Source organism: Ceratosolen solmsi, unplaced genomic scaffold (genome assembly GCF_000503995.2).
Source record: "Ceratosolen solmsi marchali unplaced genomic scaffold, CerSol_1.0 scaffold56, whole genome shotgun sequence".
Taxonomy (NCBI): domain Eukaryota; kingdom Metazoa; phylum Arthropoda; class Insecta; order Hymenoptera; family Agaonidae; genus Ceratosolen; species Ceratosolen solmsi.
Window position 1 is genome coordinate 4757068 of NW_011948425.1, and position 16307 is coordinate 4773374.

The window sequence follows — 16307 nt, forward strand, 5'->3', positions numbered from 1 at the left end:
CGATAGTCGCCATGTTCAGACAATAAGTTTTGCTGCATTACGAATCACAATAGATATTCAATGTGATAAATTTTAATTGCGAGTTGTGAAACCGCCGTTAACTTCGGTTTGAACGGAACAAAAAATAGGACGAATACAAAAGTCGGTGTTTCGATAATTTTGTGGATTTCGAGCGATTAATTAAGAGATTTGAGTTTTTCTATGATATTTTATTATTACTGAGAAATAATATAATGAAAACAATGGCACATCATTATGTAGTAACGGCTCATAAGCCAACGGCAGTTTCGGCATGCGTGACCGGTAAGTTAACCTATTCACTATTTTAAGAAAGTACTAAAGTACCATGGTATTTTCAATTTAAATCATATTTTACATTATATGGGCACCTAGGTAACTTTACATCAGCCACGGACTTAAATTTGATTCTGGCAAAGAATATGAGACTCGAAATTTATCTTGTAACGCCTGAAGGTCTTCGGCCACTCAAAGAAGTTGGTATTTATGGGAAAATCGCAGTAGTCAAATTTTTCAGACCACAAGTTAGTTTCTGATGAATAATTTAATTGTTCGGTAATATCAATTAACCATAGACACATGTATTAAATGGTATATGAATTTTATAGCATGAGAAAAAGGATCTTCTCTTTTTATTAACGACGCGATATAATGCTATGATTTTGGAATGCATTGGCGAAAGAGAAGATATTGAAATAATCACAAAAGCTCACGGTAATGTGGCCGATAGGATTGGTAAAGCATCGGAAACTGGAATCAAAGCGGTAATAGATCCAAAAGCTAGAGTAATAGGTTTGCGATTATATGATGGCTTATTCAAAATTATCCCACTCGATAAGGATAATCCAGAATTAAAGGCATCTTCGATACGTATGGATGAGCAAAATGTAATTTTTAAAAATCATATAAATATTAATATTTATCAATTTATTATGTAATTACTTGCCCCCTTTATTTTTAACAATTTTTTATTTATTCCTAGGTCCAAGATGTCAATTTTCTGCATGGATGTATAAATCCAACGTTAATTTTAATCCATCAAGATATAAATGGAAGGCATGTAAAGACTCATGAAATCTCACTGAGAGATAAAGAATTTGTTAAAATTCCTTGGAGGCAGGATAATGTGGAGCGCGAAGCCATGATGGTTATTCCAGTCCCTTCTCCGATATGCGGAGCTATTATTATAGGACAGGAAAGTATTTTGTATCATGATGGTACCACTTATGTAACGGTTGTGCCACCAATTATTAAACAAAGCACAATTACCTGTTATGCCAAAGTTGACAATCAAGGACTTCGCTATCTATTGGGAGATATGGCGGGGCATCTGTTTATGTTATTTTTGGAGCAAGACAAGAAAGCGGATGGAACTTTGGTTGTCAAAGATTTGAAAGTAGAATTACTTGGAGAAGTCAGTATCCCAGAATGCATAACATACCTGGATAATGGGGTAATATTCATTGGCAGTCGCTTAGGTGATTCACAATTAATCAAATTAATTACTAAAGCAGATGAAAATGGATCCTATTGCGTTCCCATGGAAACTTTCACAAATCTTGCTCCCATAGTGGATATGGCGGTTGTGGATCTTGAAAGGCAAGGACAAGGGCAAATAGTCACGTGCTCTGGAGCTTTTAAAGAAGGTTCGTTAAGAATCATTAGGAACGGTATTGGAATTCAAGAGCATGCGAGCATCGATTTGCCTGGAATTAAAGGAATGTGGGCATTAAAGGTTGGAGGTGGTAATTTTGATAATACTTTAGTTTTGTCATTTGTCGGCCAGACTAGAATTTTAATGTTAAATGGAGAAGAAGTTGAAGAAACGGATATACCAGGATTCGTTGCGGACGAGCAGACTTTTCACACGGGCAATGTCACCAATGATGTCATCATTCAAATAACACCGATTTCCGCACGACTTATTTCCAATGAAAGTAAATCGGTTATGTCAGAGTGGGAACCGGAAAATAAAAGAACCATCAGTGTAGTTGCGTGTAACGGCACACAAGTACTCTGTGCGACTGGAAATGATTTATTTTATTTGGAAATTAATTGCAATCAAATAGTTTCAAAAGGTTTCACTACCCTTCAACACGAAGTCGCGTGTTTAGACATTTCTCCTTTGGATGGGAACAGTGAGGCAAAATTAGTTGCCGTTGGCTTATGGACAGACATATCTGTTCGTATATTAACATTACCAAAACTCGAAGAGATAACAAAAGAATTACTCGGTGGTGAAATAATACCCAGATCAATATTAATGACATGCTTCGAGGATAACACGTACTTGTTGTGCGCACTCGGCGATGGAAGCATGTATTATTTCACATTAAATAAGCAAAATGGGATGCTTGCAGATAAAAAGAAAGTTACTCTTGGTACACAACCAACGGTTTTAAGAACGTTCAGATCCCTTTCGACTACAAATGTTTTTGCCTGTTCAGATAGGCCAACGGTTATTTATAGTTCCAATTACAAACTCGTTTTCAGTAATGTAAATTTAAAAGAAGTTAATCACATGTGTTCCTTAAACGCGGAATCGTATTCAGACAGTTTAGCTCTTGCAACGGACAGTATTGGTAAGAAAATAAAAAGTCTAACTACTGTTGGGCAAAAGTAGTTTGTTAATCTTAAATAGTTTGCCTGCTCCAATCGACTGCGCCAAACTGTTAAATGTTTATTTCTTTGATATTTATAAAATATAATGCATGCTAAATTACTTTATATTACAGTTACGATCGGAACTATAGATGAAATACAAAAGCTTCACATTAGAACGGTACCCTTGGGCGAATCGCCAAGGAGGATCGCATATCAAGAGGCTACGCAAACCTTTGGAGTAATTACAATGCGTGTTGATATACAAGAAAGTAATGGCGTTAACATCGTTAGACCCTCAGCCTCGACGCAAGCTGCATCCGTATCAAATAGTAGCCATATTGCCACCCATAATAAGCCAACCAATACAGCAAGCGACGTTGGTCAAGAAGTTGAAGTACACAATTTACTAATTGTTGATCAGCATACCTTCGAAGTACTTCATGCACATACCTTAATGCATACCGAATATGCAATGTCTTTAATATCAACGAAATTAGGTGAGGATCCGACGCCATATTTCATCGTTGGTACCGCGCTGTTTAATCCTGATGACACAGAGCCTAAAATGGGCAGAATTTTATTATACCACTGGAACGATGGGAAATTGTCGCAAGTATGTTAATTTTATGTCCCAGTCAGAAGAGACATACAGGAAGAAGTATATTAAGCTAATGGAATAATTATAATAATTATCTTCCAGGTTGCGGAAAAAGAAATAAAAGGCTCGTGTTACTCTTTGGTTGAATTTAATGGTAAACTTTTAGCTAGTATTAATAGTACGGTGAGATTGTTTGAGTGGACTGCGGAAAAGGAGTTGAGATTAGAATGCAGTCATTTTAATAATATAATAGCCTTATATTTAAAGACAAAAGGTGACTTTGTACTCGTGGGTGACTTGATGAGATCTGTAACCTTACTACAATACAAAACTATGGAAGGTAGTTTTGAAGAAATTGCCAGGGATTACAATCCCAATTGGATGATTGCCATAGAAATCTTAGACGACGACACGTTCTTGGGTGCTGAAAATTGCTTTAATCTTTTTGTTTGTCAAAAGGATAGGTAGGTACTCTCAGAAAATATTTTTATGATATAATTATCGTAAGTCATTTTTCTTTATTGAATAATTAACTTCCGATACAGCGCTGCTACTTCGGAAGAAGAGAGGCAACAAATGCAAGAGGTTGGACAATTTCATTTAGGTGATATGGTCAATGTTTTTAGACACGGATCCTTAGTTATGCAACACTTAGGTGAATCGAGTACACCAACCCATGGCTGTGTTCTTTTTGGAACAGTGAGCGGTGCTATTGGTTTAGTTACGCAGATCCCATCGACCTTTTATGAATTCCTTCGTAATTTAGAAGATAGGCTAACGTCCGTTATAAAAAGTGTCGGTAAAGTTGAACACAATTTTTGGAGAAGTTTTAATACAGATCTGAAAATTGAACAATGCGAGGGATTCATCGATGGAGATTTAATTGAAAGCTTTTTGGATTTAAATCATGAGAAGATGGCAGAAGTTGTGATGGGTTTGGTTGTAAGTCACTTTTCATGCGTTATGTAACAATTATTTTATGTCACTAGGTGGTGAGATATAAGCGCAGCTAAAATATTCATTGGCATTTCAGATTGATGACGGTAGTGGAATGAAGAAAGAAGCAACCGTCGACGATTTGGTGAAGATCGTTGAGGATCTTACAAGGATACATTAAATTGCAATTTTTTAATATTTTTATTAATTTTTCAAGAATTGTATAACATTGTGGTAAAATATATAACGAGGATATTTATTTAATTCGAGTGCCTAAGCACAATTACATACAATAATCATTGAGTGCAGTCCTCGCATCTAAGTTCTCATAAGATATGTAAATATGTAAGAGCTACACGTAACGTCATGGTATGTGTTAATTAGAATTAATTCATCCTAAAACATGATTTAAAACTATTAAGAATTAACATATAAACTATGTAGAACAAAGCAACATTTATATCTTTGTAAAGGTCAATGTAAATTATAAGATCTCATAGCAGGAGATTTTTTAATTTTATTGCGTATATATTAGACGAAATGAATGATTTACATGGAAATAGAGATTATCAAAAACATTAATAATATTTTATATTGGTAAGCTTTCAATTTATCGAGGACTCGCATTTGCTAAAGTTATTGGATTAAAAATCCACTCCCTAAGTTTGTCAATCCCTTGTCCCGTAACTCCACTGGTTTCGATGACTGTTATCTCTTGTCGGACTTCCCTTTGAAGTCGAGAAAAATGTAGCATCAACAATGCCTCGTTTCTCATTTGCCGATAAGATAAATCCATCTTTGTTAAAATTAAAGCGAACTTCGCTCGCTTAAGTTTTGGCTCCACTAGCAGCGAATAAAGTAAAATTCCAGCAGCACTTATTTGACATAAGTTACTAGTGTCTATTACATACATGACTTTGTAAATCTAGAAAATAAAAATTCAAAATTATTATCGATTTTATAATGATAACATTGGAATGAAACACAATCGAATAAATTATAGGAGATAAAATATTATGAAACAATACGAGAATTTATTATTCATTTTTTTTTTCTTACTTTTCTTTTTTTTTTTTTTTTTTTTTTTTTTTTTTTTTTCTTTGTTATTGTTTCAAGGCTCTAAAATATTTTAATAGTCAAATCATTAATGATACCATATTTTATTGTTCTTATTAAATTATACAAAGGTAAAATAAAATATTTTGACCATGAAATTGAAATTTGTTTTTGTGTAAACATTTGTCATTAATTAGATTTATTTACAAAATAAGGAATTGCCGATAAATACACACGATGTACATGAAAAAAAAAAAAAAAAAAAAAAAAAAAAAAAAAAAATCAAATGTCTTTATGAAGAATGAATGACTTTGGCTTTCAGCAAACATACGGACAACGTTTCTTCCGAATCTACTAATAATCAACGAAGCTTTATACTAATTTTTAATAAAATCATCAAGTTAAAAATATGACATAGAATATGCCAACGAACGTACCCTGTCCAAGTGATGCTTCCAAATAGCTACCATACTACCACCAATTTCTCGTACTACCAATTCAAAACGACCATCTGCATTGCGAACATTATAAATATTCAAACCATTTGTTGGGACGGTTGAATTGGCTTCGTCTATAATCTCACCGCAGAGATGCTTTAAAAGAAGAGTTTTACCAGATCGTGCTGGACCAAGGCAAATGCACATTGTCGGACAATCAATGTATAAACATAAAATATTGATTAACGGCTAGGACTTGCCATGACAACGACAGATTCTTGCATTAGTTTAGTAACGGCGTATAAGTATCTTATTTCATAATATTACAAGTCACCAAATTAAATGTCTTTTATTTTTCTCTTTCAAGCTAATTAAAAATAATAATAATAATAATAATTAATAAAATGACAGAATTCTAATGTGAAATTATAGCGAAAATATAGTTAAGGTATCGAATTACTATAAAAGCTTTTTAAACTTTTCGTCAATCTTTAGTCGCGCGCTCACCCAACACTTGTGATTCCAGATGAAATTTAACTTACTTCATTCGTGTACGCTAAAAAGTGCTAAAAAAAAAAAAATAAATAAATTGTATTTAATTGTTAAAGTAAAGCATATAATAAATATGAAAACGAAATGCAATCTAAGAATCTAATAATATTGTTCGGCAAAATTTATGAAAATAACGACTATTCTCTATTGTAACATAAATGTCACTAGTGTCATAAATTACAATTACCAGTAAGATTAGAATAAGAGGGGCGGGCATGGCTTTTATCGTTTTAAGGAAATATATATATATATATAATTATCAAAAATCTTTCATATATTTATCTTTAGTGGTAATGCACATTCGCATGAAATGTAATAGGTATAATATACCCTTTTGTCGCGAAACCGAGACATTTTTACAAGTCTGAATATACTATAATAATAGCTCCAAAGATAGATAAAAATAATATTTCATATTATAGAGATAAATGAAAGATACTTATAATATATATGTCCGATTAAGTATAATGCCGAGGATAGGTGACTGGTTGACAAACAAAGAAAAAGCAAAATTAATGTTATTAATGGGAAATTTATTGGAATAATGGTGTTATTACAATAATTATGTAACTATTGATTGTTGTCATTTGAAAATAAAAAAATGAGTAATAGAATTATCGCTTCGAAATTATTTAAACACTGTACGTTGTTATTTCGGTGGGGGAAAAAATAAAAATAAATAAAGTTTCCTACCGCGTATATAATACAAGTGATTTTAAGTATAATTTAAGATCTCTAATAAATCTAAAAGAAAAGTAAACTTAAAATTATATTCAACATAATACTGCATTTATTGCCCGTAGTGTTTATCAACACTGGCCAACTGGTTTTTATTCTTTTTTTTATTATTATTATTTTTTTTTTTTATTTGTTGCTTAAAACGATAATCACGATGAAATACATTATAATCGTAATCTTTCGTATTTAACTGTTCCTTATTAAATTGATAATCTAATACCTACGCGCTAACAATAATATATACACATTTGTTTAACGAACGTATGCGCAGCTAAGTCGCTCTTATATTTAGAAAAGTCGTATGAAAGAATAAAAACAAAATAAATAAATGAAAAAAAAAACAAAAAAAAACAAATAAATATCACCGTACAAAAATGTTAATCAGAGATAAGGAGAGAGAGAGAGAGTGCTAAAAGTATATATTGTATTTTTATATTACAGATATTAATTTGCCAAATTAACATGTACATTAAAAACGTACTATTTGTACAGACACTAGAATTACTAGTACAATAGATGTCAATATTTTGAAGAACGGAGTCGAGAAGTAAAAAAGGAAATTTATTTACAATCGTAACTAGGCCGAATAGATTTTTACATTTGTATAATAAATAGCAAATGAATGATCTGTACCGTCTGTACCGAGCACCGTCAAATATCAATTGTTTTTCCACCGTAATACAATAAATAAAATACGATTTGGTGCCGCGCAATTTGTTCTATATGTATTTAAAAACATATAGCGGTTAAATCGCAGACAATACAATCTTAAGTTTAAATGTAAATCAGGAATAAAAACATTTAAAACAATAAAAAAAAAAAAAAAAAAAAAAAAAAAAAAAAAAGAATTAAATTTGTTAAGACTTATGAATTTATGTGTTATTCGTGAAATTGTAAATAATTTCGATAAATAAACGGTATTTGCATATTGCCACTATGTAAAGTAAATTGCAATTCCCTTTCTAAGCACGAAGCTCCATCACAGTTTGAAAGTCGTTAAATATTAATATTACGATACCAATAATAATAATAATAATAATAATAATAATAATAATAATAATAATAATAATAATAATGATGATGATAGTAAGCATAATAGTTATAACGGTAATAACGGTAATAATGATAATGATAATAATAATAATAATAATAATAATAGTGTTTCCAAAAAAAAGAAAGAAAGAAACCCCTTAATAAAGCACGCTATAGTACAGAAAATCTATATATATATATATACACACACACACACGCACGCACGCGCACACACGCGCGCGCGCGCATACACAAAAAATGAAAGCGTTAAAGCGTTAATAAATATTCATCGCTACTCGTAGCATTCGATTGTCTCTATCACATGGAGTATATCACACAATGAATATCGTTAACAGGGGAATGGGCTTATCGGGGCAAATAGGAATGAAAAGTCGGCGGCGTCGTCGTCGTCTCCTTCATTATTTTCGCGATGCCTTCAGATTACTGAGTAGCTGCTTAAGCTGCATGACCTTGAATCTGGTGACCGATGGATCGTTGCAGTCCTCGAGCCACTTTAGGAACTTCTCACCGTGCGCGATCGCCTCGTCCGCCGTCCTCGGTTTCTCGGAATCGGGACCCTGCTCGATCAGCGGCATCGGTAACGGCATCCCCACCCCCGCCGCTCCCGCTCCCGTTCCCGTTCCCGGAGCTGTCGCTCCTGCAGCCGTCACGGCCGCAGCCATGGCCGCGGCAGCCGCCCCCGTATCCTTGTAATCGGTCATTTGGCCGCTCGGCATCAGCGGCATGAGCTGCTGATTAAGGAGCCGCTGGTTGAACATCAACCAGTTCCATAGCAATTCCGAGGAGGTCTTTGGGTCGCTGCTGGTCATGTTGTGCAGGTGCTCTTGGAACACGGCGTTCGGTGCTGCGTGGGTTGCATCGGCGCGGCCAGCCTCGAGCTTTTGCTTCTTCGCGGACTTTCTCTGCTCTCGTTGAGGGTTGTTCTCCTCGTCGCTCGAGTTTCCCACCAGACCTGATCCAATACCAAACACACAAGCAAAAGAACATTGAAAAATTATCGCGCTACCGTTGACGTTGTCGACTGCGATCATTGGACACGGTCTAAGGGCGTTTCCTTCAATTCTATCGATCTCCAAATAATCTCCCAGCACAAGCGACAAAACATTTCACTTGCCTCGCAATACCGATTTCTTTGTTTTTTCTTTCTTTTACTTTTCATTTTTTATTATTTTCATTTGATTTTCTTTAAACGTCTCGCGATCCATATAAACTCGACAAAAACATCGACATATTAAAAAAAAAAAAAAAAAATAAAAATAAAAACAAAAAGAAAAACAAAAAGAAAAAACTTTTAAAACGACAATGAAACGCCCATCAGCTTAAACGATCGCAATTTCGTGAATCAGACATTAATAATTGTGAAAGCAGGGATAAGCTTCAAACTCTTCCCAAATCAACGCAATAGAGTATTGAAAGTAAAGGTTGGCCGGGCCACTCGGAACATGCACAAGGAATGAAGAAGTTGAGCGCGTCGTCATAAATCAATAATGGAAAAGTTAATTGAAGTGCGATTTCACGAAATTGCCAAAGAAGCATCGATAATATACGAACCAGGCATGTCGACAACGTGACTGGTGGTCTCGGTGACCGAACCATTACTGGATGCTGGTGAGTAAGCCTCACTATCGTACGGCGACTTCATTTGCAGGCAGCGTCTTATAGCGGTCTCGGACTTGCACCAGCCCCTTATCGTCGACTCGGGTACGTTGATGTCTCGCGCGACCGACGCTTTGCTCTCCCCGGAGCGTATCCGCTCGATCGCCCTCAGTTTCTCGTCAGCGGGTCGCATGCGTTGTAGCCGCTTGCCGATACGCTGCTGTGGTTGCTGAGGCGGTTGGAGCTGTTGCTCCTGCTGCTGCTGCTGCTGCTGCTGCTGCTGCTGCTGGTCCTTGACGAGGTCTTCCACGAGAAGGTTCTCGGTAGAGCAATGTTGTTGTTGTTGTTGTTGTTGTTGCTGCTGTTGCTGCTGCTGCTGCCGCTCCTCCTCGCTGTCGATGCTCTTTCGTAGGCTGAAGTCAAGCACTTCGGTGTTATCCATCATGTTGAGCGGGCCGCTACTCTCACACTTGGTCTCTCTCAACAAATACAGAAGGAACCGGTATCGGGAAACTGTGCGTACTACGAGCGCAAAAAGGAGACTTGAGAGGCGAAGAGGTGCTGAGGGGTCCGGTATCGGAAGTCGAGTGAACCTTCGCGAGGACGAGGGTTCCTTAAATTTGCGGGTCCTCCCCCCACCCCACTCGTGTCCTGCGCAACGATCGCTATGGCTCGACCTATGAGAGTCCTATGAGACGCGTCCAAGTAGAGCTTTTTCCTTCCCCCCGCCCCATCGCTAACGCCAACCGCGCTCGTGACGTGTAACCGGGGCCCTGCCATTGGCCGAGGACTATCGCGTAGCCAAGGACGCACCCCTTAGCCCCAAGACTGTGGGCCGCTACGCGGAACTACCTCTTCTCGCTCTATTCGTTTATGACGTCGACGTTTATTGGTGGCGATTGTTTAGCGCGCGGATTTCCGACGACCGACTTTATGGCCGAGCGTCACCGTTGGGTCCGATGTACGTGGGCGCGAAAACCATGAGGGCAAATGGGTCTTGCCAAGGTGGGAGAGAGAATAGCCGATAGGCCCGTACAATCACGACACTAGACGAGCTAAAGCGTTCCTCGATTTTCCTTTGAGAATTCTTTTTTACAGGCCCATTTCCCGAGCTCGAGCCCGCGAATTATTATCCTTTCGCATTTTATCTCTCCCTCGGCTAATGAATTGTTCATGAAGAAAGAGAAAAACAAAAAAAAAACAAAAAAAAAAAACAAAAACGAAAACAAAAAAATAAAGAAAGAAAGAAAGAAAGAAAGAAAGAAAGAAAAGGATAAAATTTTACCAGCAGCTAATTCTTCGGCTTATGAAAATCCTGGAGCGACGGCAGAATTTGCCAAACGTTGAACAAAATATTATAATTATAAAAATACGATCGATCGTATTACTTTGCCAACATATAACGAAACGTTGTAGGCGCCGTAAAGTAATTGATTATGTAAACTTCTTGTATAATGGAGGAGCAAAGCAGTTTGGAATCAGCTTGAAATTTTTATATTACAATATTTATCATAATATATAAGAAGTATCTGCAACTGAATTATCGGATAATCAAATGTGACGATTAAGCGGAATTTTTACGAATATTTATTCTCAAGTGCATTAAGCGGAAGATGTAGTTCGGTCATTAAATGATTAGACCGTTTATTACTACCGAGAAATTCAGTGTTCGAAGTATAATTTTTTTCTTCTAATGGGAAGAGGTTTGCTTTGCAAATTTGTTTTGTTCTTATAGAGGATCTTGGCTTATTATTGGTCAGCGATTAATTTTAAAGTTTTTTTGTTTGTTATTTTGTTTTTTTTTTTTGTTTTTGTTTTTGTGTTTCCCCTCCACTTTGTGACGCATAGAAGAAAATACACTATCCAACCAATACTCCCGTTGATCATTTTACCCATTAGAAGAAAAATAATAATAATAATATGCACGTAAATTTTCGTCAACTCCGATTCAAGTCTTTGAACGAGAATATTAATTCAAGTATTAAAAATAGTAATTGCAAATGCATGTATGGCAAAACAACAACAAAAAAAAAGAAAAAACATAAAACAAAGAAAACTATGAGGTACAAATTAGGTTGCGTATGTAAATTGAAAATATTTTGTGAAAATACCGTATGACTTTCATAACCCTCGTAACGTGTCTTACAGATTATAGTCCTTTTCCTCGAATATTAAAATAACATACATAATAATTAGAATGATAATTTTATTTTTTGTTAATCCTTAATTAAAATTTGAATACCTGAAATCGCTTAATCATTATTCTTATTGTAATTTATAATATAATGAAATGTCGTTATGGTTATTATTATGCCATGAATGTTACATTAAAGCAAAAGAACGCTATCCCATGAAATACTATAAGATATAGTAATAACATATATCAGTACCGACGCTGCTGCTATGGTTGTATGGTATTTTCGTAAATACGTATCTTCCAATCTCTAATTAATATCACACGTTAATTTCTACCTTAGCGTTCTCCTTTCTAAATACGCGTAATACAGAGTTACATTAATATTATTATTGAGAAAATCGAATTTCAATAATAATTGTTATATGCACTATTATTATGTGCAATTTTTATTCAATTTCAGCGATTAGAATGCTATTGTATAAGTCACTACAGGATATATTAACATACTCGATAAGGCCGAAATAATGACAATAACAATAACAATTATAACAATTATAATAAATAAATAAATAAATAATAACAGCAATAATTGTTGTCGTCGTTATAATAATCTCTGCGTCCGTGATTATCTTGCGATATATATTATTTTTTTTTTTTTTTTCATATTCTCATATTGTTATTAATATATTTTATATTATATAATATATTTTATTTATATTTATTTATATTTATATTTATATAATATATAATATAATATAATATTAATATATTAATATCGTTTGATCCAATGAGCTCGACTAAGCATTAATGGCTTAAATAAACGATTAATCCGAATTTTCGATTATTCCAATTCAACTTATTCTCCAAGTGCCTATGCAAGTGCTCAAGCGTTCACAAAGACTGAAAATAATTACTATAAACAATCTAAATAATAAAATGAAGTTTGTCCAAGAATATTATTTTTATATTTTTACAGACAATGAAAGTAATGAAATACTAAGCGTTATCACTGGCAGGCCCAATTGTCGATTTAGGAAGGAACAACTTACGGAAGGTCACTCTTTCTTTTCTACATGAATTGTACGGTAGCGTTATTCAAAATATTTATTACAATATTATCTCCTCGAATGAATTATTTGATATGTTTCGTCATAGTTGATTGATAAATACATCGAGCGTCGGAATGTTGCAATAATAATCGAAGGCGAATGTAATTTTTATTGTCAAATCGATGGTAATTTGGCATTTTTTATTTTTGTTCGTTCGTTCGTTTGTTTTTGTTGTTTTTTCTGTTTTTAAGTAATTAGAAGGAAAAAAGAATAGCTTTATTGTGCGCAGTAAAGTAAAATTATAGTGCAATAAAAGTGTAGCGAGTGAAAGTGTGCATTTGAAAATATATTTTAAAAAATTTTTATATTCATCAAACTAATTTATATAAATATGTATATATATATATAAATATAAATATATATATATATTTATTTATTTATTTAAATATATCGAAGCAGTTGAAGCAATTGAAGGTAAATGTAGAGAAAAATAGAGGAACGATTGTACGTAGAATAAATAACAAAGGTGATATGTAGCAGTTCCCTCCAAAAACTTTTCACAATTCCAATTAAAAACCCGTACGTGTAGGTTAAGAGTCGTACGACTACACATTAATAAGATTAATTACCTGCAGGTATGAACCTAGAATACGAGGTCCCCGCCAGCGTTAATCCTCTAATTGTTAACTTTAAAGAAAAGGCCGAGGTACAGTTCGGTCTCGGTGCTTACGTCCTTTTTGCGTATTAGCGATGCGCTGCCGAGTGGGAAAGGACTAAGCGACAAAAGTCGCGCGCTACCATCTCATTGGTGCTACCACGAAGCTTTCCCTCTACCAGAGAGAGAGAGAGAGAGAGAGAGAGAGAGAGAAAGAGAGAGGCTTCACCTGTCCCTCTCGCCCCCACCGATCGCCTTATACGGTCAGTCAAAATTTCGCGAATCCCACGTGTAAATGTCGATGCGCGCCGTTATAATACCTGCCGCTCACCGTCATATTCCGCTCCGCGGTCCTTCGTGTCGACCTTCTGAGAAACCCTAGGACCAAGCGTGCCGAGAGAGAGAGAGAGAGAGAGATAGAGAGCGAGAGAGCGACAGGGTCGGAGGTCGATGGGTGGAAGAGGAGGAGGATAAGGAGAAGAAGATAGAGAGAGAGAGAGAGAGAGAGAGAAAAGAGAGCGTTAGCCAGCGCGAGCTTTCCCGCGCGCACTCGTAGCCTCTTAGGCCATTTCTTCGAATGGGCTGCGTCGTGGTGTAATTGTGCGCTGCCGAGCCCAGTGAAAAGAAATTTCCCAAGCTCACGTCATTAGCCGCAGGCGCACTTGTTTTTCCTGTCCGCCGTCGCCGTCGCCGTCGCCGTCTCCGCCACCGCCGTCATCGTCACCGTCGCCACCGTGGGGTCCCTTATGCCTTATACCTGGCCCATGCAGGTGCGGACGGGCGTACAAGCGAGGAAACGCGAGAGCACTCGCCGACCGGATTGACACTTTGGGCTACTACAATTGCTAATACCAATTGTTACGTTCGGCCGTAATTACGGGAAGGTGCATGGGTGGAGAACTGCGTCTTTTCAACTTATTTGACGGTTGACGATATTAATACCCTATCCCCCTCCCCCCCCCCCCCCCCCCCCCCCCCCGGTCCCCCCCACGCCCGCCCACCATGATCCGACCAACGGGGCCGGCATTGTCTCTCCATTGCTTTACGTACACACGTAGGTATATGGAGCCTCGGGTATTTTTCCTCACTTGTGGCTGACCCCGCGGACCCATTATTTCCCGATCACAACGATAAGGCTCCGCTCTACTGTTATTCTATTTCTTTGAAATATACCTGCTTACAAATAGTTCTGAAATTTCGCAAGCCGTTCGATTTACTTGCGTCTTTAGATTTATGTACAATATGTACAATTAACTTGGCCCGTTGAAAATATTTAACTTCCCTCACGACCTTCCTGTTCGACAAATTATTTATTCGGCGAGCTTATTGTAATTATGAAGTATAATTATAATATGTAAATTGCAAATTCTTATTATTAATGTTAAGATTTTCAGGGAGACGCTTTCTAAATGCTTAATACTTTTTATTTCGATTTATGGAATACAGTGAGTATTTACATTTTTGAATCGCAATAACATGTAATTAATAATTATTTTTTAAAAATATGATCACCAAAAGACTCATCGAATGACCAGCACAATTGTCGCTGCGTGAACCGTGTTTGTTCTTTTCACTATCTTTTTTGTTATTTTTTTTTTTGTTTTTGTTTTGTTTTTGGTCTTTTTTTTCATTTATTTATTTATTTATTATTTTTATTTTTTTTTAACGCAACGCGTTCTTATTACGAGTAAAAAAGAACAACGATTTTTTATTTGGTAAAATAATGCGGACGCATGCATTTTTTTAAAAGAAGGAACGATAAACGAAAGCATTTCATTCCTCGCGTTGAATGGGAATTTATAGAAATTAGACGTAAAAGTAAACTAAAATACATTAATAACTAAATAATAGAAAAATAGACGACGCGCTTTGAGCGCGCTTTTCTTTCTTTTTTTTTTTTATATCCCTCCAACCGACTAGCAATATCAATCGGATGTCTTATCCAACCTTTTAATGACTTTTTTATATTCCTCTTCTAAAGCACGATATTCCTTATCGAGAATCTGCATACGCTGCTCTTGTATAGGAAGACTAACTCCTGGACGTTTATCATTGGTTTTTAAAGCTGCTTCCAATTTTTTCAAGTCATTTTGTTCTCGTTTATATGGTATGTTAAGTCTCTTTTTCACATCCAGTCGGTAATCGCGATATTCAAAATCGTTGGACAAGTCTGTTGCTCTCAATCGTAAAATTTCATAAACTCTCCGAGCTTGTTTCTGGGCATTAACAATATTTATTAGACAATACCAACAAATGCTCTTTTAACGTTCGGTAAAAGAATACATCAGAAAAACCTTATTTATTTAAAATTTACCTTATTTATTTTAAATTTTTCTCTTGCTTCCGACGCCATTAGTTTATTGAAACCTTCTCTAAGATTATACTTTGCATAACTAGACAATGTACTGCAATTTGTCGCATCAACATAATCCCGCAAACGTTGAAAATCGTCAGATGGATCTTCCACTACGCAATGCATATATATATATATATATATATACGCACACATACAATTATGCATATATACATATATACATATATACATATATAAAGTTATACATAATATAAATATATAATGTTGCGAGAATAATTTCCGAATGCGATTGTTTCGGCTCAACCCGCAAATTAATAAATAAGGTTTGAGATAAATGTAGGCATGTATACTTAATAAATGGCTTAACCCAAGGGTACCCATAATATCATTATTACCGAAAAGACAATTCATAAAGGTAAAATTTGAGAAACATTATAAAATCAAAAATCTTAAATTTGGCCGAAATAATACGGCTCTCAATGATCTTCGTGCACAAGCGCTTCTAATTAAATCGTAGGAGTTATTGAGGTTGGGGTTGGGGTTGGGGTTTGGGGGGGGGGGGGG

General features: G+C 35.6%; 3 protein-coding genes across 3 annotated transcripts in view; 1 reads left to right on the forward strand and 2 right to left on the reverse strand.

The window, feature by feature from the left end:
• Nucleotides 1-56: 56 nt before the first annotated feature.
• Nucleotides 57-4628, forward strand: pic (DNA damage-binding protein pic). Its single transcript, XM_011500415.1, has 8 exons — nucleotides 57-303; nucleotides 394-542; nucleotides 627-905; nucleotides 1001-2600; nucleotides 2754-3235; nucleotides 3323-3684; nucleotides 3766-4162; nucleotides 4254-4628. The coding sequence occupies exons 1-8, from the start codon at nucleotides 234-236 to the stop codon at nucleotides 4335-4337; spliced, it is 3423 nt and encodes a 1140-aa protein (XP_011498717.1). The 5' UTR covers nucleotides 57-233; the 3' UTR covers nucleotides 4338-4628.
• LOC105362885 (ADP-ribosylation factor-like protein 16) lies at nucleotides 4623-5918 on the reverse strand. The gene is made up of 2 exons (XM_011500414.1): nucleotides 5650-5918; nucleotides 4623-5081 (listed from the first exon to the last, which is right to left on the reverse strand). Exons 1-2 carry the CDS (start codon nucleotides 5854-5856, stop codon nucleotides 4767-4769), a joined length of 522 nt encoding a protein of 173 aa, XP_011498716.1. The 5' UTR covers nucleotides 5857-5918; the 3' UTR covers nucleotides 4623-4766.
• A 9401-nt stretch (nucleotides 5919-15319) lies between these two features.
• Nucleotides 15320-16307, reverse strand: part of Hat1 (histone acetyltransferase 1) — a 2994-nt gene continuing 2006 nt past the window's right edge. Inside the window, exons 6-7 of the mRNA XM_011500416.1 lie at nucleotides 15744-15895; nucleotides 15320-15645 (exon numbers count right to left, since the gene is read on the reverse strand). Of these exons, the coding sequence (XP_011498718.1) occupies nucleotides 15355-15645; nucleotides 15744-15895 (443 nt within the window). The 3' untranslated portion in view covers nucleotides 15320-15354. The remainder of the gene's footprint in view (nucleotides 15646-15743; nucleotides 15896-16307) is intronic.